General features: G+C 40.0%; 1 protein-coding gene across 3 annotated transcripts; it reads right to left on the bottom strand.

Annotated features, from left to right (window-relative positions):
- Positions 1-411: 411 nt before the first annotated feature.
- On the bottom strand, positions 412-25,019 carry PALB2 (partner and localizer of BRCA2). Of its 3 annotated transcripts, XM_052660329.1 has the most exons (13): positions 24,901-25,019; positions 22,557-22,616; positions 22,320-22,422; positions 18,524-20,014; positions 14,756-15,570; positions 14,355-14,423; positions 12,094-12,255; positions 10,957-11,042; positions 10,538-10,699; positions 9,307-9,423; positions 6,439-6,526; positions 3,928-4,076; positions 412-811 (listed from the first exon to the last, which is right to left on the bottom strand). In XM_052660329.1, the coding sequence occupies exons 1-13, from the start codon at positions 24,973-24,975 to the stop codon at positions 604-606; spliced, it is 3,585 nt and encodes a 1,194-aa protein (XP_052516289.1). In that variant the 5' UTR covers positions 24,976-25,019; the 3' UTR covers positions 412-603. The 3 variants fall into 3 exon arrangements, with proteins under 3 accessions (XP_052516289.1, XP_052516298.1, XP_052516307.1); XM_052660338.1 differs by lacking the exons at positions 9,307-9,423; positions 18,524-20,014; positions 22,320-22,422; positions 22,557-22,616; positions 24,901-25,019 and having other exon boundaries at positions 14,756-15,563; XM_052660347.1 differs by lacking the exons at positions 412-811; positions 3,928-4,076; positions 6,439-6,526; ... (4 more) ...; positions 14,756-15,570; positions 18,524-20,014 and having other exon boundaries at positions 14,370-14,423.
- Positions 25,020-25,074: the final 55 nt, after the last annotated feature.

The following is a 25,074-nucleotide window of genomic DNA, read 5'->3' as shown; positions in this document are numbered from 1 at the left end:
CGCACCACAACTAGTGAAGGCTCAGCGCCCTAGAGCTTGTGCTCTACAATAAGAGAAATCAGATGGATGAAAAGCCCAGCGCCATAACTAGGCAGTAGCCCCTGCTTGCCACAACTAAAGAAAACCCGTGTGTAGCAACGAAGACTTAGTGCAGTCAAAAACAAACGTATATTGCATATTAGTACACTAAGTTAACTGAGATTTACTGTGTAAGTATCACTGAGTAAATATTCTAGCTGTAAATAATTAGTTCTTGTTTCTGAAAATCATCTTTACAGGATAGGAAAAAATATGCCAAACAGGACGTATCAAAATGAATATTTATTAACATTTCAAGCTTTATGTACATAACCTTTAAAAGGAAATGTGCAAATGTGAGTAATCACAAAAATCCACTTATATACCCTCTCTCCCAAAGTAAGTACAAATGAGCATTCAAAATCAGTAGTGCCCCACCATCAGAACACAGTTTGTCAGAATGAACACAGGTAAGTAAATGTTTTAAAACTCTTTCAAATAGTCTCCTTTAAAGGAGCAACTCCCAAGAGTACTAAGAGGCCAAAAATACCCAGAACACTGTGTTTTCCAGGTTACCCTAACTTTTTAGTAGCGGTATACAAATATATTTCCATCTTTTTGTCCAGCCAACAAATGAGAATCTGTACCTGACCATTTAACAAAAGACCAATTCTGGCCAGAGACAGGAGGAAGGAGGGCAGTGCAGTGACCCAAGAGTAAGTCCCAAACGGCAATGGTTCCAGAAGTCAATATTGCTGCTGCGAAATGGTCTTTCACGTCGCCTTCCAGGAACCTAGCAGCAAGCAGAGGAGAGACAATTCAAATCACATATCAAAAACAAACAAAAAGACATTAAAACAAGAATGGGCCCAAACCATGGTCTCTAAAGCAACAAGAACAAAGACACGTGGGAACACGCATGCGTCCGTGTGAAGTCCTAGGGCTGCTGGCCACGGTCGCTAGCGGCCCTGCCTGTCTCTCTGATGCACCTCTGCATCTCCTCACGACAGCTCACAGTGACCTGCTTCCCACCCGCCAAACCAGCCGAGCCTGGCCTCGCCGTGGTGTCTTTGCTTTTGCTTGTCCCTCTCCTTGACAGGTCTCCCCCCAGGGCATAGCCTGGCTGGGTGTTAGTCATTGTTCAGGCTTGTTGCCCACATAAAGTCACACCTATTCAGCAATCTGAGCTTGCACACACATATACACTCTGCTCCTTGTCTATCGCAGCACCTTTTTACCTTTACAGCAATGTGAGACTATTTGCCTCCGTATCTCTGAGAATATGAATTTGAGATTCTCATTTCTATATTTGGGGGCTGTCTGTCCCACAGAAAATATAAACATCATGAAACAAATCTGGCTGTCTTTTTAAAGACGGGGCTCTGCAGTCAGCTACTGGGGTTTGAAAGAGTGCCAAATTCTAACCACTAGACCATCGGGGATGGTACTGGGGTTTGAATTCTAACAAAGTAAGAGATGTGTGACCCTGCAAGTTATTTAACTTCATCAGTAAAATAGAGATAGATGATACAAGTATCTACTTCATAGGACTGCTTTGGAGTTTAATAAAACAGTTGATATAAAAAGCTTAGTGCAGTACCTAACATGTAAGAAATGCTTTGTTGTTCAGTTGCTCAGCTGTGTCCGACTCTTTGCGACCTGCAGTCCCGCCAGGTTTCCCTGTCCTTCACCATCTCCCAGAGCTTGCTCAAACTCACGTTCATTGAGTCAGTGATGCCATCCAACCATCCTGTCCTCTTTCGTCCCCTTCTCTTCCTGCCCTCAGTCTTTCCCAGCATCAGGGTCTTTTAAATGAGTCAGCTCTTCGCCTCAGGTGGCCAAAATATTGGAGCTTCAGCTCCAGCATCAGTCCTTCCAATGAATATTCAGGACTGATTTCCTTGCTTTCCAAGGGACTCTCAAGAGTCTTCTCCACACCACAGTTTGAAAGCATCAATTCTTTGGCACTCAGCCTTCTTTATGGTCCAACTCTCACATCCACAAATGACTACTGGAAAAACCATAGCTTTCACATCGATACATGACTACTGGAAAAACCACAGCTTTGACTAGCTGGACCTTTGTTGGCAAAGTAATGTCTCTGCTTTTTAATATGCTGTCTAGTTTTATCATAGCTTTTCTTCCAAGGAGTAAGCGCCTTTTAATTTCATGCCTGCAGTCATTGTCCACAGTGATTTAAGAAATCCTTAATAAAAATTAATTATTCCTCACTGCCACATCACCAGTGCCTTGTAGAGTACCTGGTACAGAGTCAACTTTAAGTGAATATTCTGAGTGAACTGAATGATATATTTTATCTCTGGCTCACACCCAACTTTTTTTTTTTGCACTCAACTTTGTGTAGCTGTCTCTTAGCTCATCTTTTGAAAATCCATAACGTTTTCCTTGACAGTCTCTCCCCAACCCTCCACTGCCAATTAAAGTGCCCTTCCATCCCAAACAGTGCAAGCCTTCTGGCATTATGCACACCAAACAGCAAAAAAATTTGTTTCTTTTTTCTTTTCTTTTTTGAGCAGAGAAGGATTTACTGTAAGGGCCAAGCAAACAAGGAGAATAGGTGACTTGTGCTCAAACACCTGAGCTCATTATTTTCTAACTTCTATGAGATTAGAAACAGTAGTGCTTCCTACAGGACTGGTACCAAATAGGCTTTCAAGATTTGCTAAACAAATAGGTTTGCAAAGGGACGAAAGAAATGCTTGACCTAGTAGTTCCATGTGTCTTCAATTTCTGGGCCTATGACTATGCTTCTCTCTTTATATTCAATAAAACAAGTTTTACATAAGCACATATTATAAACAAGAGTTCTGAGGTACTTGTTGCACTAAGAACACTTGCAGAAATTCCACAGGTGGCTACATGCACAAGGAGAGGGACTTTTAGAACATGTACCACCAAGCAAGCTTTGCACAAGATCCAAACAAAGAGAAACACACATATAACCATCAAGGATGCTTACCCCTGTGACTTACTAAAGCCAAACTTTGTGATCCTGATTTACTAGGTCTATTTTCAAACATTAATAAAAGGAGTATTTAGAAATGATACCTTCGATGGTGCTCACTTCACCTAAGAATATGAGCACTACTTCAGAGCTTTATATAGCTCAGAAAACTGTTGGGATGCCCATAACTGTGGCATTGGTAAATAGATCTTCTCATCAGTCAACAGGTAAAATATTTATCAAAAGATAAATATCAACTGCCTACATGATGGAGGTACAGTCAATATTTCAAAGTACATATATCTTCTTTTTTAAAAAAATTATTTGTTTTTGGCTGTGCTGGGTCTTTCTGTTGCTACACGCAGGCTTCTGCAGTTGCGGCAGCAGGGGCTTCTCTTAGTTGTTGTGTGTGAATTCCTTATTGTGGGGCTTCTCTTGTTGCAGAGCACAGGCTCTAGGAAACAGGCTCAGCAGCTGCAGCACAGGCTTCACTGCTCCATGGCAAGCGGAACTGTCCCAGATTGAACTTGCGTCTTCTGTATGGGCAGGGGGATTCCTATCCAATGTACTGCCAGGGAAGTCTAACAGATCTTAAGTGCATTTAAAACTTCCTTAACTTTTATGGAAAGAACATAAACAATAAGTTTCTTGTAGAGAATGTTAATTACTCTGATGTGTTTCGGTGTGGGGAAAAACAAGGCTTGACTATACATAAAATACCTATCTAGGGCCATACTGGTGGGCAATCATTGGATGGCAGGAATCTGAACTTTGACTCAGATCTAGTAAACGTCACACTTCAACCTACTTCTTAGTATTCTTTACCATGATCTGTAGTATTTCATGTTTCCATTCACGTCAGTCACAGAAAAATATTTGGTTTCTATATATGCACAGATGTTTCTCACAATGTCACACTCATTGGACGGCAATCACACACTTGCCTTCCAGCTTGCCCGTGAGGAAGGCAGTAGAGCATCACACCCATACTCAGGGTTGTCTTCGGGTTAATCACAATCAGCTGAAACACAGGGCTTCCCAATAACTCGTTCTCTTTGGTGCAAGGGTGACTCAGAACAACAAACAGGAGCCCCTGACGTAGGAGAAAAATTAACGACCAAATAAATCATCAAGAGTATGTAGGGGGAAAATAAAGCACTGGCAGAGACAAAACTATAGAATCACAGGAATGGCCAACAGACTCTTAAGTCTCGAGGATTTAATCCCTGGATCACTCTTTTTCAGGCCTGAGGGGACCACTGAGCTGGACCTTGGGCTTCTCCAGCACAGGGCTCCCCACAACTTTACAGCCAGTCTTTGCAGGTATGAATCTAGCTGACTTACCAGCTTCCTCAACTTTAGAGCCTACTAACATTCATGCCATCTACCTGGGGAAATGCTGGTGTTAAGAAAAGAGGGCATAGAAATACCTGGAGGGAGTCTTCAAACCAGAAATGTTCACCTGTAAGTTGGTTTTGAAAATTTGGAGCACATTTTCCCATAAAAACAATCTTTCAGTAGTGACAGGATTTTCAGGCTAGTTTGCAAAAGCCTATTTACTTATAGACTAAAAATGACCCAAAAAAGGCACCATCACCTATGGTTATTTCTGCGGGAAAATGGGTTACAGACCTCCCATGACTTTAAAATTACATGTTCTAATAATAACATCTTTAGGTATGAAAATCTATGTCACACACATGTATATTGTTGAAAGTAATTATTTCAGGGGTAAAACGGGAAAGTAATTATTTGGGGGGTAAAATGGGAAAAATTAATTACTAGGTCATCTTAGGATTAACAACATTCATTTCGAATTCATACATTTCTGTAATGACTGAATTCTTATAAGGATAATTAATTACCATTATAATTCATTGGTTGTTAAACAACTGAAAGTCAAAAAATGTTAAATGCTATACATTTAACTAGGGGTTGGCAAACTCTGACCTACAGGTCAAATCTGGCTCAATGCTTATCTTCGTATGGTTCATGAGCTAAGAATGGTTTCTGCATTTTGAAATAGTTAGAAAAAAGAGGAAGACCGTTTTGTGTCATATGAAAATTATATATGAAACTCAAGTTTCAGAAAGCTTTATTGTCCAAAAAGTTTTATTGGCACATAGTCACATGATTTGTTTATATGTTACCTCTGGCTGACCTGGGGCTGCAGTGGTAGAGGAGTTATGACAGAGACCACATGGCCTGCAAAACTGAAAATATTTACTAACTGGCCCTTCACAGAAAAAGTTTGCCGATTCCTATACTGAACTATTCGGAGAAGGCAATGGCACCCCATTCCAGTACTCTTCCCTGGAAAATCCCATAGGCGGAGGAGCCTGGTGGGCTGCAGTCCATGGGGTAGCTAAGAGTTGGACATGACTGAGCGACTTCACTTTCACTTTTCACTTTCATGCACTGGAGAAGGAAATGACAACCCATTCCAGTGTTCTTGCTTGGAGAATCCCAGGGATGGGGGAGCCTGGTGGGCTGCTGTCTATGGGGTCACACAGAGTCGGACACGACTGAAGTGACTTAGCAGCATACTGAACTATTAACTATTATTTCTGGAGGTTGGCTTCATGGTGACATTTTACTTCCTATATCATATATTTCTGCATTAAATGTTTTAATATCAAACAGGTATCAATGTAATAACAAAAATGTAAAATTATTTAAATGCTTAGTAGGTGTATTCCAGAGATGAACTTAACCCTCTTATTTTAGAATAAAGAAAGTTAGCCCAAGATGATGTGATAGGCTACCTAAGATCACACAGCAGTTGAGTTCATTTCCACAGAAGTTGCTAGGCTAGAGGGAGATGCACCCTTTGTGTTCAGAGCCTGTGGGTGCTGATGAGCGCAGGGCTGCCACTGCTCTGGGCAAGTCAGTCTCCGCCCAGCGCTGAGCCAGCTGCTTCTGCCTCTGCTTGTGGCTCAGCAGTCCCTGTTACTCAGGCAGTTACCTCTGACTCCTTCACAAGCACCTTCAGCCTGTTCAGATGTTAAAACTGGACTGTAAGCCAAGTCTACTGACACAGCGCCTAAGAAGCTGTGTTTGTTTCTATACAGTAATGCTAAAGCCTGAGAGAAAACCATGTCGAGGACCCTGTAATCACCCTTCCTAAGGGGATTCATTCACATCATAAATCATTTATGGCAATGTGGCTGGGAGCCAAATCTGAAAATCAGCATATTGTTTCTAGGTACAGTCTAGAACTCAAGGTTTGCCCTTAAGTCATACAGTCAGAAATTTTACCCAGTCATATTGTACGATCACTTATACGCACTCATAAATTTCAAGAAAGAGCAAGGACTGCTATCCAATTTTGAAAAAAAAACAGGCGCCAGAGAGGGCCCAGAAATTATGACTTGCTAAGTTACCACTCTCATTCAGTGAGACCAATAGTAACACACAGACTAGACACAAAGTGGTCCCAGCAGATCAAGACTTACCATTTCAGAGTAAGCTTTGTGACAGACTGAAGCTTGGTAGGAATCATCGATGTGCATCTTTTTCAGGAGCTGACCAGTTTTTAAGTTCCTTGGACACCAAAAATAAATAAGCTCATATCATTCTTCTGACAAACTGGTTTTCACATAATATTCTCTTAGGTATCACAGCATCCTTCAGGAGGTGACCAAGGGAAAAACTAAGGGACACAGGACCTTAGTTCTGATTAGCCACTGATTTAGCTAAAAACAGAACTACAGTTTAACTTTGCCAATAGTGTAATTTGATAGTTTAGCTTTAGACTGAACCTGCTATGCCATTAGGGATAAATCTTTTCAAATTCCAGGAGAAAAGTTTTCCGGGATCTCATTTCACTTGTATTGAAATTAGGCACAGGGCATAGCTCTATCATTGATCTTATTATATGTCTAAATTTTCCATGTAAGTCAACGGTTAGGAAACCAAATCTGGTTAGGAGAGAAACTACATCTAGAATAGACTTATAATTATGTCTCTATAATATGTTAATACTAGAGCTAGACTAAGATAACACAGAGAGAAGGGAAGACTGAGATGGAATAAAAAATGGAAAAAGGAAGACAGAAGACAGTGAATATAAAGAAAAAAAAGTTTGTTGGAACCACTCCTTAGTTCTACTGAGGATGTGACACTGATTTACTGTTCTACCATGTGACTCCACTTATGAGAAACCCTCGGTGTTTTGGCCATGCCACATGGCCATGTGAGATCCTAGTTGAGGTCCTCAGTGAGAGAGAGAACCCACACCCCCTGCAATGGAAGCCCAGAGTCTTAACCACTGGACCACCAGGGAAGCGCTGAGGTGCTGCAACAGAATTTAAGCCAACTGTGGGGCTGAACATACCCCCTTAAACTTAGAACTTAAACTGATACTTAGAAGCTCTAAGAATAGTCCCTTCCCAGCCTCGAATTCTACTGTGATCCCTTATTGACAAAATGCCAAAAGGCTATTATTAGAAAAAGAGGGAAACTGAAGGATGGAATGAAAAAAGGGAGAGTAGGGAACAGCTGGTAAAGAATTTTTGTAATGAAACATTAGGGAAATGGAAGGTGGAGAATGCAAACATGGACCCCACTGAAGGTTTTATTTGGTGGGGGGGGGGGTGGAGAATGAGTATTTATAAAGTGATAGTATAAAATATAATCTGGAGATTGAGTATTGAGACTAATCACTAGATTACATTAATAGTTTAGGAGCCAAACAATGAAGGACCAGACTACAGAAACAGCAGACAGAACAGCAAAGACAATGTTTACAAAGAACGTTGTCTGAAATAAGACCTATGTGCAGAAGCCCCGAGGCAAGTGCCAAACGTGGAAACCTGGTAGGTTAGGTCAGGGTCAAACTCCAGAGGCTCCCTGGTCAGGAGAGACAAAGTTTCTCTCGGGGCCACACTTGCCTAGTTTATTCCTAGAGGGTTAGGGTTGAACAATGCAGAACGGGCGCGTAGGAAGGACACTCATAACTTTCTCTCACCAAGACCCATTCTGGCCTCAAGGGAGTAATTACTGGAGAGTCTTCTGAGGAAAAAAGCCAATCTCTTCCCCTACCACAGATTAACCTTGCAAGTGAAAAGGCCTGATGTGGCTCTCCCCTGTGGTCGGGAAAGAGGTGCCTGGGGACTTCCACTGTCATTTCCCTATCACAAATTTGTTCATGTGAATCATCTAATCTAACAAGTTTTACACATCCAGTAATTTTGGATTGTATTGTAGACACAATGACACATCATATAAACTCTGCATTCTGCTCCTCTGAAGAATACTGATTTTGTTTTTAACTCTAGTCAACAGTTAAATTGGCTAAACTCAAATTCTAAATGCTGAAAACCCAGTTCAGTTCCTTTGCTTTATCTTTTCTTTGCTTCTGCATTAAAAACAGTATTAAAAATCAAGCCTTTTCTACCAAAGCAGTTTCTAAGCAGCCCTTCTGCATATTATTGAATAATGCATGCATGCAGTTTAAAGGTCAGCCAGATATTTAACTAGAGTTCAGGGCTCCTTCCAGAGAAGACAATGGCACCCCACTCCAGTACTCTTGCCTGGAGGAGCCTAGTGGGCTGTAGTCCATGGGGTCGCTAAGAGTCGGACACAACTGAGCGACTTCAGTTTCACTTTTCACTTTCATGCACTGGAGCAGGAAATGGCAACCCACTCCAGTGTTCTTGCCTGGAGAATCCCAGGGAGGGCGGAGCCTGGTGGGCTGCTGTCTATGGGGTTGCACAGAATCGGACACGACTGAAGCGACTTAGCAGCAGCAGCAGCAGCAGCAGCAGCAGCAGCAGCAGGGCTCCTCTGGCTATTTTTCGGGATTTTTCTTTCTTGCTTTATAGCTGCTGCAATCACCTTGATTTCTATCCTTTGGTCCTTTAAGGCAGTAGAACAGAAGTTTTTCTGTAACCAAGTGTGCAGAGTGGGGCCTCACCTTCGAACAGGAAACTTGCCCAGTGACATTTCCTTCCTCTACATATTGAATTTCCTCCAATATATATTTTTTCTCCCTCTTTAGTGCTTTCAGATATTTGTTCTCTTTTGCACAGAATTCATAGGTATTTGAAGTAGAAGAGTTAATCTCAGAAAGCTACTCAGCCATTAACCAGAAAGAGTACATTTTTTACAACAATAAAATTTCACTTATTTTAAAGTACTCTGCTTGGACTATTTGAATTAATATGATGTTCTCATTAAGATAAGTATATAGCATCTGACAGTAAACAAACAATAACACAATCATATTTACAGAGTTTCTTAATCTTAATAACCCTGTAAAAATAAGAGATATATCCTTATATTACAGATGAGAAAAACAGGGCTCTCAAGGGGAAGCTTACCAAATAACAATGTTGTTCATTATAGTGGTACCAAGCAGAGCTTCCTGCATCCCTTGAACCTCAGCAAAAGTTAGTATGGTCTCTTCAGGGGGCATCAAAAGCTGTTTTTCTTTGCTTCTGTATTAAAAACAGTATTAAAAATCAAGCCTTTTCTACCAAAGCAGTTTCTAAGCAGCCCTTCTGCATATTATTGAACAATACATAAGAGACACTAACCTAATGACAGAAAAAAAAAATTCACCCGGAAAACATGTGTATTCTAAACATTCCACAATGAACATATACTTTCACATTATCTATCTGGATATATAGTAAGCACCTCATATTCATCTTCTCCAAAATTAAACTTACCAGCTCTCTCTTTAAACCTGTTTCTTTCAGCACTGCTATCTCAACTGACTGTTCCACCACTACCCAGATGAGCAACCCAGAAACTTGGACTGTATTCTTATCTCTTTCCTCTCTATTTACTCAATCACCAGGTCCTAATGACTTTATTATCTCATCTCTCTCAAATCCACTGCTTCTCCCCACCTCCACTAACATTTTCCTAATTTAAGCAATTATTTATTTTGTACCTGTTTTATTGCAACGCAGTTCATGCAGTCGCAAAGAGTTGGACATGACTTAGCGAACGAACAATTTACTGCAACAGGTCATGGATAAATAAGACTAATGAGGTTCGTACCCTCTGTTATTAGGAAAGACAGATAAATCTAATAAAGTGTAATGAGTATATGACAGACATAGAAGATGCTGAGTTCTGTTTTTAGCATGTTGAATTTGAGGTAACCATGAGATATCTAATAAACAGGCATGTAGGTCCAGAGGTTGGAAAGAGCTCAGAGTTAGAAATATATGTTTGCAAGCAGCCAGGATTCAGATGGTACCTGAAGCAATGGAAACCAAGTATGTGGAACCAGGTAAGTGTATAGGATCTTGAGGTATCTGTAACACTTAAAGGACACACAGAGGTCAAAGGAGACTGAAGGAAGAAGAGACTACGCTTGCTGAGCCCCTCTGCTCCCTGCCCTCTTCCCTGCCATGTCTGGCTCCACCTCCCTACATTGCTTCTGTGTAACAGCCCAGGACAGAGGCAGAGCCTGCTGAACTACACATACAGCGGAGAAAACAAGATGCTACTGATTCAACTTTCTCTGAAGCCCTGTGATGAAATCATTTTTGGTCTAATAGTAAAATCAACCAATGCTTTTCTTCAACCAATGCTTACCCTCCATCTTCGGCAAATGTCATAATTTCGACTTGCTGATCACAAAGGGTCCCACTGCTACTGACAAGCCTCCTCTTTGCCAGGCCAAGCACAGCTTTTATATTTCCAGAACTCAGGAGCACTTGCTTTTCACTTTTACCATCGGGAGAACAAAGTAGTGCCCTAAACCACATATAAGGGAAAATGCAGAGCAGTCAGGAGCAAGCCTTTAATATGAGAAGACTAGGCTCAAACTTTCAAAGGAAATTTCAGTCAGGGATGTCACTCTATTGATAGCTTTTTTCAAAATGAGTCTCTCTTTGGACCTAAATTTAGAGTCTTTCAAGACCCAAGCCTAGGTTATAATTTGCACTCAAAACTCAAAACAAGCTGACAAACATCCAGATAAAGAAAAAAACCCACGCCTTGAGATTACTTACCTGATTTCTCTGATTTCCAAATTTCCCAAAGCCACACACACAAGATTGCAAACATCAGGCACTGCAACTATCTGTAATACTGGAACCTAAATAAAGCAGCCCAAAATTATATTTGGTTATTTCATTTTTAATTAATCTAAATTTTCCAAAATTTGCCACATTTCTTTCTAGTGTCACCGTATCTAGTTTCAAACACTTGAAACGTTCAGCAAACATCCTCTTTTTGCAAGATGTAAACTCAAATAAGCTACGTGCATGATCGTGTTTACTGTGGCGTTTATTTAACATACTAAGTGCTTCTAGCAACAGGAGAATAATTAAATTCTGGTATGTGGACGAATGGAACAATATGCAACCATTTAAGACAAGTTTATGTACTGAACAAATATTTATGAGCAGCACTCTGCCAAACACACTGCTACTGGCTGTGGGTATACTGGAGTACAAGAATGAAATTTGCTAAGACAGTCGATCTTAAGCATTCTCACCAAGGGAAAAAAAGGAAACCGTGAGGTGATATGCTGGTTAACTTGATTATGGAAACCCTTTCACAGTGTGTATGTACATCAAATCATCACACTATGCACTTTAAATATATGACATTTGTCAATTACACCTCAATAAAGCTGGAAAAATAAAATTCAAAATAAACAAGTAGGAAGAATATGTAGAAACAAGCAAACATATTTATATGGTAAGAAAAGACAGAAAAATTTTAAGCATATTCAGACTGCAACCATGTAAAATATATACAAAGGTAGACAAGGACAGAAGAAACTACAGCTAAAAGAAAGCAGAAATAACATTCTGGTGAGAGTTCTCAGTAAGTTTAGAAGTCAGAATAGACATGAAATTTCAAGCTTCTCCAGCAGGTACAGTGTAAAAATCCACCTCTGGAAAAACATATGATAAAGTATGGTATTGACTTTACACTCTACGTGCTGGGCATATGGGTGCTCCCTATATCACTTTCCCATATATTTGGAAATTTTCATAATTAAAGACTGGGGGAAAAAAACATCGTTTTTCTGCTCTGTCTTGCATAGTCACAGATCCCATCTTTTTGGTAAGCTGCCCATCTGTATTACCATGCAACTGATTGCAAAGATCTCTTTCAGCTATAAGATTCTGATTTACCTCTGTAAAGTGCCAGGAATAAATTTTTTCCCACTGCCAAGCATCCAGAGGTTTCCAAAGAGAAACGACGTATTCACAAGCAGTTATGATACACGGCTCTTTGAAACCAGCTATTTCCCACCACGTGGCACTCACATCCACAGAACAAGAACCTGAAGGATTCTGACAGAATGGCAACAACAATGACGTTAAAAGGATTCTTGGGGGCAGAATAAACATCAACAGTGATGGATCACAAGGATTAGATGAAATACCAACTGAATGTGATTAAACTTTCATGCAGGTCAAAGAGACTTGTGGGTCTTATGTAATCACAAAAATTGCCATACACACTCACAGTGATTGACTTTAAAACGTGTAGCTCCAGACTGGAACAGTCAGATTTAATCATCAAAACAGACCATAGGCCATAAGAACTAATTGAAACATTAGTTCCTTAAGAACCTTTGGAAATGAAACATTCTAATGAAATACCCATAGGTTGAAGAGGGAATAAAACTGAAACAACATACTATTTCTAAATGAAGATGCAGAATGTGGTGGCCAAAGCAGTACTTTAAAAAACTCCTATAATTATAAAGGTATTAATATTTATAAAAAATTAATACAGATAAAAATAAAGTAAGCAAGCAGATCAAGAAGTTAGTAAAAGAATAATGAAATTCATGTCAATGTACGGCAAAACCAATACAGTACTGTAAAGTAAAATAAAGTAAAAAAAAAAAGAATAATGAAATAGGCACAATGAAAAACAGAAGGACTTACTAACAATAAAAACAGGAAAAAAAAATGAAAGAGGAAACCAAACACTCAATTAACAATCAACACAACAAAAAACTAGGTTTTGGGGAAGACTTACAGAATGGACAAACCTCTTAAGTCTGATGTAGGGAAAAAAATGCTTTCAGAGGGCTTCCCTGGTGGTCCACTGGTTAAGAATACATCTTGCAATGCAAGATACACCAGTTTGATCCCTCGTCCAAGAAGATCCCACATGCTGCAGGTCAACTAAGCCCCTGTACCCTAGAGCCCAGGCTCCACAATAAGAGAAGTCACTACAATGTGAGCCCATGCCCCACCTAGAGAGCAGCCCCCCGCTCAGTGCAACTATGGAAAAGCCTGTGCAGAGCAACAAAGACCCAGCGCAGTCAAAAATAAAGCAAGTATGCATGCTGATGTATGGCAAAACCAATACAGTACTGTAAAGTAAAATAAAAAAATAAATAAATAAAGCAAGTAAGTAAATAAAAAAAAAACAAACCACTTTTAGAAATGGAGAGTGAGGAGAGGCTTAACTATACATAACAGACCAAAAACTGTAACAACAACAAGTAACTTTTTACCTACAAATTTGAAAATATGAATGAAATGGCTGATTCCTTTCAGAAACTGTTATTAAAATTGATTTAAGAATAGTTTCGAAACAACATAAGTGTATCTTTTACAGAAAAGGAATCTGGGACCCAGAAGCTAAACAGTTTGTGCCAGGTCACATAATAGCCAGTGATCCGGAGAAACAGTGATTCGGAATACGTGGATTTAAATCTTTTTTTCAACACCAGTTGTTCTCAATTAGGGGTGGTGATTTTGCAACCCTCCCCAGGGGGGACAGTTAGCAATATCTGGAGACACTGCTGTCATCACTGCTGGGGTGGGAGGGGTGTGATTGGTAGAGACCACGGCTGTTGCTAAATACCATACAATGCACAGGCCAGTCCCTAACAATAGAGAATAATCCAGCCCCAAATGTTAACAGCAATAAGACTGAAGACCCTTGCTGTGTACCATCCTATTTCAAGTATAAAAAGTTAACCAGGACATGGGTCCAATTCACTTCACAGGATTTACCAGAATATTATTTATATTTCTCAGAACCATATACATCACACAGCCTATGAAAATTAACCATTCACTATGTTATAATCGAGAACTGTTACCCATTTTCTTATAAAGTAAGTGATTCTTCTAGAAGTACTATATTATTTGGGTAGGAGAGTCATGAATGACCCCTCTCTCTCTGTCAAAATGCCTGATTCAAACTTAGATACAAAGTCGAGCTCCCTAGCTTAAGTTTTTCTTGGCAATAGCTTGACATAAAAACTTCTTTAGAAGATCTCAGAATATATATAACAGGTAAATACTGTGAAAAAGAATTTAAATGTTTTTCTGAATCTATTTTATCAAGGATCAAAATCTTCTGAATTTTCCAACCAGTTCATTGCATTTTTCGCATGTAAGACACAAGAGATAAGTCTTCTGACCTTTAACTTTGAAACCAGCTGTAGGGTGCCCGGGTTTAAGCTATCCCAACCAGGAACCTCAATTTCAGTCTGTGGAAACAAAAGTCACATCATTAATGTATATATTATACATGGTATCTGTCTGTATCACTCATTCTTCAAACTATTTCCTATGTTTTATTTTCTATAACAGCAGCAAAGCTCCAAATGCAACTGCTTCATGAATAACAAAGAGAACAGCATCCCTTAAAAATACACATATTTTAATTAATCCTAATTTCCCCAGAATGAACTTAATATTTACAGTGAAGTCATATCAAAGAAACATGGTAAAACGTTTTAAAACACTGAGAAACTGAGTCCACATTCACTAAGACACTTCATTCCTTCAGAGAAAATTTCATGAAGGATGCAGTCTGTACCTGCTCAGCAGAATGTCTCTGTGATCCCTGGAGTTGACTTGCTTCGAAGGTGAAAGACTCGGTGGGCAGAGTTGTTGCTTGGGGACCAGAGTCAGGGTCGCAGGAAGGCTGTCCTGCTCTTCCTGCAACATGCTGGCTGCCATCTAATCTCGGGGGGCTGCTCCAGCTGTTGCACTGTTTACGACTGCTAGGCAGGCTGACTGTGGCTTTTAAGCGAGAAAGACGGAGTGGCGAGCATGTTTGTCCACCCGCCTCTGCAGACACCTTTTCCTTGTGGGCTTGGGAGCCAAAAGCTGGAGTAGCGCCTAATATGGGGAAAGCAGGTGAGCACAGGTCTGCGGTCAGTCTGTCATTATCATCAGAGGCAACAGAATTCAAAGGAGTGAAAAGTAAAATGGACGAAGAAAGGTCCTTTCCCCGAGGCTGGCTTCTTTGGCTTGGCATTCTAGAATGTGCCTTTCCTGGTAGAGTAATTAGTTCCTCTTCCATGCCCTCCTTTTCTATATTGCTTTGTTTAGGGCTTGGTTCGTCCACAACAATGTAACTTTCCCCTTTAAGATGCCCCTCTCCATGTACTTTTGATCCAAAAGGCTCCATCCGCTTTTCTGAGCAGGACTTCAGTTTTTCAAGCTTAAGAAACCCAAAGTCTTCGTCAGGTAACTGAAAGTCTGTGATTTTGAGAAAAGATGACAGATGCTTTAAACTTAGCATTTTGTTCTTATGAGATGGAGTGCTGAAAGCATCATCATCCGAAGAGAAATAAGCGTAATTACTGTAAGAAAGGGAGTCCTCTTTTTGACAATGACTTTCCTTCCCTAAAACAGAAAGCAACAACAAAAACAGATACTCACGAATTCCCACCAAAGAGTGAGTTTCTAAACTCCAAAGTCATGCAGTGTTTTCCCATCCAGGACTCTAAAACTTTTGTGGACAGTTCAACAACCAGACACATAGGTTAGTGCATACTGAGCAGCTCTCCTCTGTAGGACCAAAACCAGACACCGCTGCCTGGGACCAGTCCTGTGCCAGCTCTGCCACTGGTTCGCTATGTTATCCGGGGCAAGTCAAACTCACTTCATTTCCCCTTGTCCCTTCTGAGGGAGCTGGGTTAAGAATCTCTAAAAGTCCTTTCTGATCCACAACTATCATTCCAACAGGCTATCAGAGTAGAGTCTACAAAATGCTGGCTCTTCACACTGAAGAAAACATAGTTCCCTTTTCAAAGATTAATTAGACTTCTAGCAACAGAAGCTCTGTATCATTCAAAATGTAGCTGCATCCAATATCTTATAAACGGATAAGAGAGCTGTGCTACATGTATACAGTGGAATTATTACTCAGCCATGAATATGAATGGAGTGCTGATACATGCTACAATGTAGATGAATCTCGAAAACTAGCTAAGTAAGCGAAAGCAGCCAGACATGAAAGGTCACATATTGTATACTTCCATTAATACAAAATACCCAAAATAAGTAAATCCACCGAGACAGAATACAGATTAGTATTTGCCAAGGGCTGTCAAAAGAAAAAATGGGGAGAAACTGCTTAACGGGTACAGGGTTTCCCTTTGGGATAATGAAAATGTTTTGGAACTACACAGGGATTATGGTGATAAACCACTGTGAATGTAACTAAATGCCACTGAATTGTTCACTTAACTGAAAACGGTGAACTACGTTACATGAAGGTCACCTCAAGAAAAAAAAATTTTCTATGTACCTGTAGGTTACTGAAATCACAGTAGATTATTTCAAAGTATACAAAACAACATTTCAAGCTTATTATTAGATTGTCCTGCTTTCCAGTTCCTTTCTTGCTGGCATAAAAGATGATGATTTTTAAAGTTATGATTATTTTTTCAAAAAACTTTTTATTGGAGTATAGTTTATTTACAAGGTTGCATTAGTTTCTGCTGTTCAGCAAAGTGAATCAGTTATACATACATATGTATTCACTCTTTTTTAAGATTCTATTTACAGGTCATTACAGAATAGTTTCCCCGTGCTATAATTAGGCTCTTATTAGTTATCTATTTTATGTACAGTAGTGAATATATGTCAATCCCAACCTCCTGAAACTATTTTTTTTTTTAAAGAAACTATCTGATTCTTTAACCATGGAAAGGAAGAACAATCCAGACAGAGAGAACTGTAAGTTTATATAAGCATAAAGACCCTAAGGCAGCAACCTGATAGATGAGTTCAAATAAAAGCTAGAAGGCCAGTGTGGCTGGAGCATCATGAGAAAGAGGAGACCCTCTGAGAGAAAACAAAAATTCTTGGCTTTTGTCATACACCAATTTCCAAGGTGTCAATATTTCCATCATGGCCAACTTCAAGCTACCAACATGGTATCAATAAATGCAAAGTTGGAAAGCCATGCAGAGAGTCATCTCAGAAACAGATGTAAGTGGCTTTAGCACATTACTGAGAGTGGTATGAAATGAAACTGGTAAGGACCACTATCATCAGGTGTTATAAATGATTATTATTTTTAAAAAAATATTTTAAATTTATTTGGCTGCACTGGGTCTTAGTTGCAGCATGTGAACTCTTTTAAGTTTACCTGTGGGATCTAGTTCCCTGACCAGGAAATATGGAGTCTTAGCTAATGGACCACCAGTGGAGTCCCCATGATTATTATTTTTATTTAAATTAATTAATAAATTGTGGCTCATAAGTCAAAGCCTGTCCAATGGTACAGAGCTGCTGGCTGCCTGTTTCTGTAAATAAAGTTTTAGTGAGACACAGTCACATTTACACATTACGTATGGTTACTTCCACATTACACTTGAATAGCTATGACTGAGCACAGAGACTGTATTTCCTATTTGGCCCTTTATAGAAAGTTTGCTGAGCTCTCACACATAGACTGTATTTCCTATTTGGCCCTTTATAGAAAGTTTGCTGAGCTCTTACACTTGAATAGCTATGACTGAGCACAGAGACTGTATTTCCTATTTGGCCCTTTATAGAAAGTTTGCTGAGCTTTCACACAGAACTGGAGTGAATTATCTAAATTCCGTGCTCAGTTTATCAGATACATCTCCCGAGTAAATGAATAAAGAAGTTTAAATTATAACTTGTCACTTGATATCCTCCAAAATCTTGTGTCCCAGGAACCTCAGAGACACTATTAGACAGCTTACCTCCCAAAGTGGCTAAGACCTGTTACATTTTATTACACAATCATTCCTAAGGGAGTTTGTCAGTCAATTCTTACTCTGACACTGATTTAATTTCAAATATACTTCCCTGTATTAGTTATTTCTCCCCATGGATAAAAGACTGTATTGTAGTTGAATAAACACTAATTTTAGGTAAACATCCAACACATTTTCCCTCTCAGTGTCAACTTTTTCAACCATATTTGTGAACTCTGACACCATGCAGCCAGATTTGAACCTTTACCCTGTGGCTTTAAAGACACTTTGATCACCTGGCCTTCAATTCCTCATCTGTAAAGTGAGGATAAAAATAGATTCTGGGAACTTCTCTAGTGGTCTAGTGGCTAAGACTCTGCACTCCCAATGCAGGGTTGCCTGGTTTTGACCCCGGTCAAGGAACTAGATCCCACAGGCTGCAACTAAAAAAGATTCCATGTGCTGCCAAATATATATATAAGTAATAAAAAAAATAGATTCTGCCTCATGTACAGCTGGTGTGATGATTCAGTGAGTATCTACATAACATTTAGAAAGTGACGAGCATATAGTGTTAGCGACCACCATCATCAGCCACCACCATCAACCACATCTCGATTTACCTTTAACTCTCTTCTTACTGTGAATAATTGCCTTTTCATTCTGATCTTTGTGCAAGGCAATTTCTTCCTTGGACTTCTTAACACCTGATGTGCCAGAAGTTGGCAAAAGTAGTTCATGGTGGTCTAACAGAGAGGTGCACGCTGACTTTCTTTTTCCTCTGCATTTTTTACCTGATGGCTTGGTAACTGTCTTCCTGGAAAAGTCATCTTCTGTGGAGTCAGTGGAAAAGCTGACTTCAGTTAATGAGAGAAGTTTCTGAGGACTTCCTGAACTTGGTTGTTCTGCGTGTGTGTCAGACACCTTAATTTCACTTTGCTTAGTTTTTTCGTTGGAAACATTAAATTTTTTAGCAGATTTTGTACTCATATTTTTAAAGCTTTTTTTCCTGACACCTAAATGACTCTGAATTACAGCCTCCAGTGCTACTTTCCTCTGGCAGCTTGACATGCGCCGTGTTGTCCTAACGTAATATTCTGCAGGAAAGAGAAGGCCTTCAAGCATTGTGCAAGAATGTATTTGATCTTCTGTAGAAACAGGAGAAATTACTCCCAGGCTAAGATTCTTAGACTGACTTAGAACTTCTTTTTCTAGAAGACTTTCATTTCTACCACCGAGAGCATCATTGGGAGATTCAAGAGACATCTCTGTGTGATTTTGTTCTTTTAAGTTTTGGTTTTCATTTTCCACTAAGTTATCACAAGTGAGTTCATTTATAAAACATAAATTATCTGCCCCTAAGTTAGGACTTCTAGCTGCCTGGCCACTTATACTTCCAACTTTGTTTACCTCTGGGTTATCTGTAGAGACAGTCATTTTTTCCTTCTGTACCTGCAAGTTTACAGGTGAAGCAGAGCTAATGTTTCTTAAGCTGTGAGTAGTAAGTTCACAGTTACTTTGAGAGCGCTTGTGTTCGAGGAGCTGACCGCTACTGCTGTCTGATGGCGTAGGCAGAGGAAGAGTAGTCGCCCTGGGGAAATCATTTCCTCTAAGGAGGGCATCAACATCTCTCTGTGGTTTGGTGCTTGGTAGAATTAATACACTCCCTACATTAGTTTCTGTAACTGGTGCTGGAGAATTTGGAATGGCACACTTAGGACTTGAAAGGGGGTAAGTTCTTAGTTCAGTTACAGGTGTTTTGGGATTTTCTCTATTGATTTTTTCCTGTTCCTTTAGTCTTTTTCCAGAGAGTATGAGTGAATCAGTATCAGAGAGAGGTTCTCTCTCCTGTGAAATATATCTTCTCTCCTCTTTCTTTCTTCTCCCCAGCAGCTTTCTCTGCCTTTTCTTAGCATCAGGGCGATTGACCCTGAAAGGAAAATGTTTCTGATTATCATCTGATCCTTGTATGCGTGATCCTTCCACTGAGACACGTCCAGAGCTAAACAACACAGGCTCAATGTCAAGTGAGCTGGGTGTCTTTTCTCCAGTTTCTTCATCAACATGGGTATTGATCTGCAACGTGTCATGAGGAGATACTGTATTTTTAGGTTCTGAAGAAGAAAAATTATATAGTTAATATTTTTAAAATAAAACAAAAACTACCCCATATTTATTTTTAAATATTACATACAAATATTACCAAACATTTATTTAAAAGAGAGTCAATGGTATATCATTTAGGCAGATCAAAGTAAGTTTTTAATAATCTTACAAACTATAGTAATATTAAGTAAATGTAACAAAAATGGAATTGTGCTGGAAAAATTATTTTCAAACTAAACAATTATCTATTCTTGGGACTTCTCTGGTGGTCCAGTGGCTAAGAGTCCGTGCTCCCAATGTAGGGGGCCCAGGTTTCATCCCTGGTCAGCAAACTAGATCCCACTGCTGCCACTAAAGATCCCACATGCAGCAACTAAGACCCGGTGCAGCCACATAAATTATAAATATTAAAAAAGATGATTCTTTATTGCAATCATCTTTTCTTAGTTTTTTCTTCTTTAAAACTTTACTGAACTACAACTGACAGATAAAAATTGCACATAGTTAAAGTGATGTTTTGAAACATGTATACATTGTGAAATGCTGGCACAATCAAGCTAACTAGCATATCCATCACTTCACATAGCTATGATTTTTTTGTGTGTGATGAGAAGACTTAAAGTCGGCTCTCTCAGCAAATTTCAAGTATATAATATAGTATTATTAACTACTGTCACCATGCCGTACATTAGCTCTCTAGGACTTATTCATTCTGCATAACTGTAACTCTTGACCCTTTGACCAACATATCCTCATTTCCCCCATATCTCACCTGATTTTTTACTTCATGTCCCTTTTTGGGCTCAAGTAATTTTCTTACCACTTTTCTATTTCATTAGCTTCCGATTTTATGATTATAAATTAGCTGACTTTTAACATGAGAAATGACCATTGTTTTTTATTAAAGTATTTCCACCCAGACTTTCATCTTTGTGCACATATACACACTTAACTAAAAAAAAACCATCTTTCCATATTTAAGCAATAAATATAAATTCTAAAAGTTAAAATAGAGAAAAAGAGCAACTGAATAAGCAATCCAAATAAAGTATAGTTTCTCGCTCACAGAATGAGAGAAAATATTTACAAATCATGTATCTGATAAGGGTCCAATAGCTAGAATATATGAAGAACACTTAAAACTCATCAATAAAAGGACAAATAACCTAACAAAAATAGATATTTCTCCAAAGAAGATATACAAGCACACAAAAAGATGTTCAATATCATTAGTCACTAGGAAATGCAAATCAAAACCACAATTAGATACCACTTCTATCTATCAGAACGGTTATAATTCATAAGTATTAACAAAGATGTGGAGAGACTGAAACTCTTGTGCGTTGTGGTAGGAAAGAAAAATGGTACAGTCACTGTAGAAAACAGTTTGGTAGTTCCTCAAAATTAAACACAGAATTATCATATAACCCAGAAATTTCACTCCTAGGTACATATAGAGAGAACTGAAAATATATGTCCCCCAAACAACTTGTACATGAATCTTTACAGCAGCATAAAAGCCAAAATTTATAATAGCCAAAAAGTAGAAACAACCCAAGTGTCCATTAACTGATGAATAGATATACAAACTATATCATATCATATTATATTATGGCTCATAGCTTCACTGAGTTACACAAGCCCCTTCACCATGACAAGGCTGTGATCCATGAAGGGAAATGAAACATTCAACTGCAAAAAGGAATGAAGTACTGATGCATGCTTAGATGAACATATAGATGGATAAATAAAGGTTGAAAACATTATGCCAAGTAAAAGAAGAGAGTCACAAAAGGCCACGTATTGTATGGTTCCATCTATATGAAATGTCCAGAATAGGAAAATCCACAGAAACCAAAAGCAGATTAGTAGTTGTCCAGGGGTTAAGGGTAGGATGGGTACAGGGTTTCTTTTTCAGGTGGTAAAAATGTTCTGAAATTAAGACAGTGATGATGGTTATATAATCTTGATGATGATTATACAAAGAAGCAATGAACTGTAGACTCTAAAGAGTCTACTGTTACTCCTTATCTTCTGACTGTGACAAAAAGAACCACAGCTAGGAGATTTCCCTGGTGGTCCAGTGGTTAAGAATCTGCCTTCTAAGGCAGAGGATGGGGGTTCACTCCTTGGTCGGGGAACTAAGATTCCCCCACGACAGGGGACAACTAAGTCCATGTGGCCCAACAAAAATCCGGTGTGCCACAACTAAGACGCAGCCAAACAAATAAATATATTTAAAAAGAGAATCACAGGCAAATTTACATGGGAAATGAGTAATAAAGAAAGCATAAGAGAATGGGCTAGCCTTACCTGTGTGGGTTAGCTGTGTTGAAACTTCCTGCTGGAGTGAGGAATCTTGTTCTTCCACTGTTCTCCTAAGAGAATTTTTAAACTTCTCAGCTCTTTGGGCACGCTAGAGAAAACAAAAGCAACTCAAAAAACAACTTTATGAAAAAGAAATAAATTTTTGTTAACAGCTTAAATAAAGAGCTGTCTTTATATACTTTGTGGCATTAACAGCAATTTGAGAGAATGTGATTTACTTACTTGAAGGCGGGCCAATGTCTTGGTGTATTCCCTTTTCAGGAATGCTAATTTTTCTTTCAACTGGAAGAGGAAAAACAGCAAACAAAACTGAGCAGGTGGAAAGAAGGCATTAGAGAGAAGGGATGCAGGGCCTACTGGATACCAGCGAGCAGTGGTCAGCAGGTCCCTCCGCTGGAGGTGGGGAGGAAGCGGTACTGCCTCACTCTACTTCCAGTTCTCACAAAACACCAAGTTCTCTAACGCATCTCTGCAAAACTTGTTCCTATCACCTGGAGCAACTCTCCTCAACTTACTTTGCTAATTCCTACTGATTCCTCAAGCCTCAGCTTAGATTTTTATTTCCCTGAGGGAAACTTCTAGGGAAGTTTCTAAACTTCTAAGTCCTTCTCCAAATCCAAGTTAGGATTCCACCTCTCCTGTGTGTTTGCTTTATCACGGTACTTACTATACACACAGTCTGTTCACTTCTCTGTTTCCTCCTACCTCTCTGTGAGATCCTTGAAGGTAGCAGGGGCTATCATCCTCAGACAGTCATTCTACTTATGAGTCAGTTATTGACCCAGGTATCTCCAGCACCGGAAACAGTAACTGCTGCTCACTATGTCGGTTATAGTTCCAGGTGCTATATCTGCAGAGGGGTCAAGGCCACTGCTCGTGGGCAGCTTACACACAGTGAAGGATACAGATAGTAAGTAAGAAAACAAACAGATACGATGATTTCATGTGGTAATCAATACCTAGACAAACAGAGGGATGGGAGGGTATCTGGGATACAGGAGAATGGAATACTTATAGACAGTGGCCAGGGAAGCATTTCTGAGGAAAACCATATGAGCTCCGACCTGATGGAGGAAAGAGCTAGCTTTGGAAAGATCAGAGGGAAGGCAATTTGTCCAAGATCACACAATTTAAAACCAGCACAACTCAAACCATGCAGTCTGGCCCTAGGGTCTGTGCTTGTAACCTCTTCTCACAGCTTCGTACTTATCACCACCCTTATCAACATCTGAGAATTACCTTGTTGATTTGTAAATGAACTTTTCCACCACCACTGCAAGGCAAGCTGGGATGAGAGGACTGATGAGTTATGGTGAATGAATAGTTTTAGCACCATGGTTGGAAGACCCAGTGCAAGATACATTCAAGTTAACAACATCTGTCAGTTCCCTGGTGGCTCAGTGGCAAAGACTTTGCCATCCCGATGCAGCAGGCTGGGTTCCATCCCCGGTCAGGTAACTAGATCCCACATGCCCCAAGGAAGATAGAAGATCCCATGTGCCACAACTAAGAAGGGGGCAGCCAAATAAATATTTTTTAAAAACCACAACGTCTGCTGGCACAAGCACGAGGTGGCATGTATAGGGACAGTCAGAAACAAAACCTGCAAACAAAAGGCTCTAAGCAGAGAAACATGTAAAGAAAAGATGTCACTTCCATTTGTAGGATACTATACAGAATTTTGGAGAAGGAAATGGCAACACACTCCAGTGTTCTTGCCTGGAGAATCCCAGGGACGAGGGAGCCTGGTAGGCTGCAGTCTATGGGGTCGCACAGAGTCGGACACGACTGAAGCGACTTAGCAGCAGCAGCATACAGAATTTAAGAAATAATTTTTTAAAAGGTAAGTAAACATGACGTGGGTTCCGTCCCTCGGTTGGGAAGATCTCCTGGAGGAGGGCGTGGCAACTTACTCCAGTATTACTGCCAGAAAATTTCCATGGACAGAGGAGACTGGAGGGCTACAGTCCAGGAGGTCACAAAGAGTCGGACACGACAGAAGCGACTGAGCAGAAGCAGGAGCAAACAAAGACTAATGTGGATTTTAAACACGGAGAAGCAAAACGGAAGTTGCAGAACCATCTAGATCATACCATTTATGAACATTCACCTTCCCCCAAAATACACAATTACTCTTCGGTGATTATAGACAATACAAACACGCCCCTCCACACCTCCACCACCCGCCCAACATGCACACACAGACACACAAAATATCTTAAGTCCAGATGGTTGAGAGATTTACTTAACGGGGCGGGGTGGGAGAAGCCAAAACTGAGAGTGTGCAGGGTGGGGTGGGGAAGATGTCAAAGGGGACCTTAGCTTTATCTACAGTTTTACATTTTGTACTTTTGCGTTTCTGCTGTAACGAAAAATTGTTCTTTAAACGCCACCAAGGGAGCACGGCGCTCTCCCACACTTTCACTTCCTGTGCCCCCTCAGTCCAGAAAAAAGCGTAGGTTAGAGGTCACTGCCACCCTTGGACAGTCGAAGGAAGCAAAGACAAGCCTAAAATCCTGGGATAGGGGGTCAAAATCTGAGTCAACCCTTCCCGCATCCCCGGCACCTTTTCCTTCTCTTCACAGCTAAGCGTCTTCCCAGGAGGCTCTTCCATCTGACCGGCGGCCAACAAAGAGAGCATTCGTCGCTGGCCCCAGGCCTGCGGACAAAAACAGCCCGGCTGGCCCTGGGCCCCAAGCCACCCCGGGGAAGGTTCGTAGAACCCGGGAGCACCACAACA

The sequence above is a fragment of the Budorcas taxicolor genome, chromosome 2 (genome assembly GCF_023091745.1).
Source record: "Budorcas taxicolor isolate Tak-1 chromosome 2, Takin1.1, whole genome shotgun sequence".
Classification (NCBI taxonomy): Eukaryota; Metazoa; Chordata; class Mammalia; order Artiodactyla; family Bovidae; genus Budorcas; species Budorcas taxicolor.
This window is presented reverse-complemented; position numbering and strand designations above follow the sequence as displayed.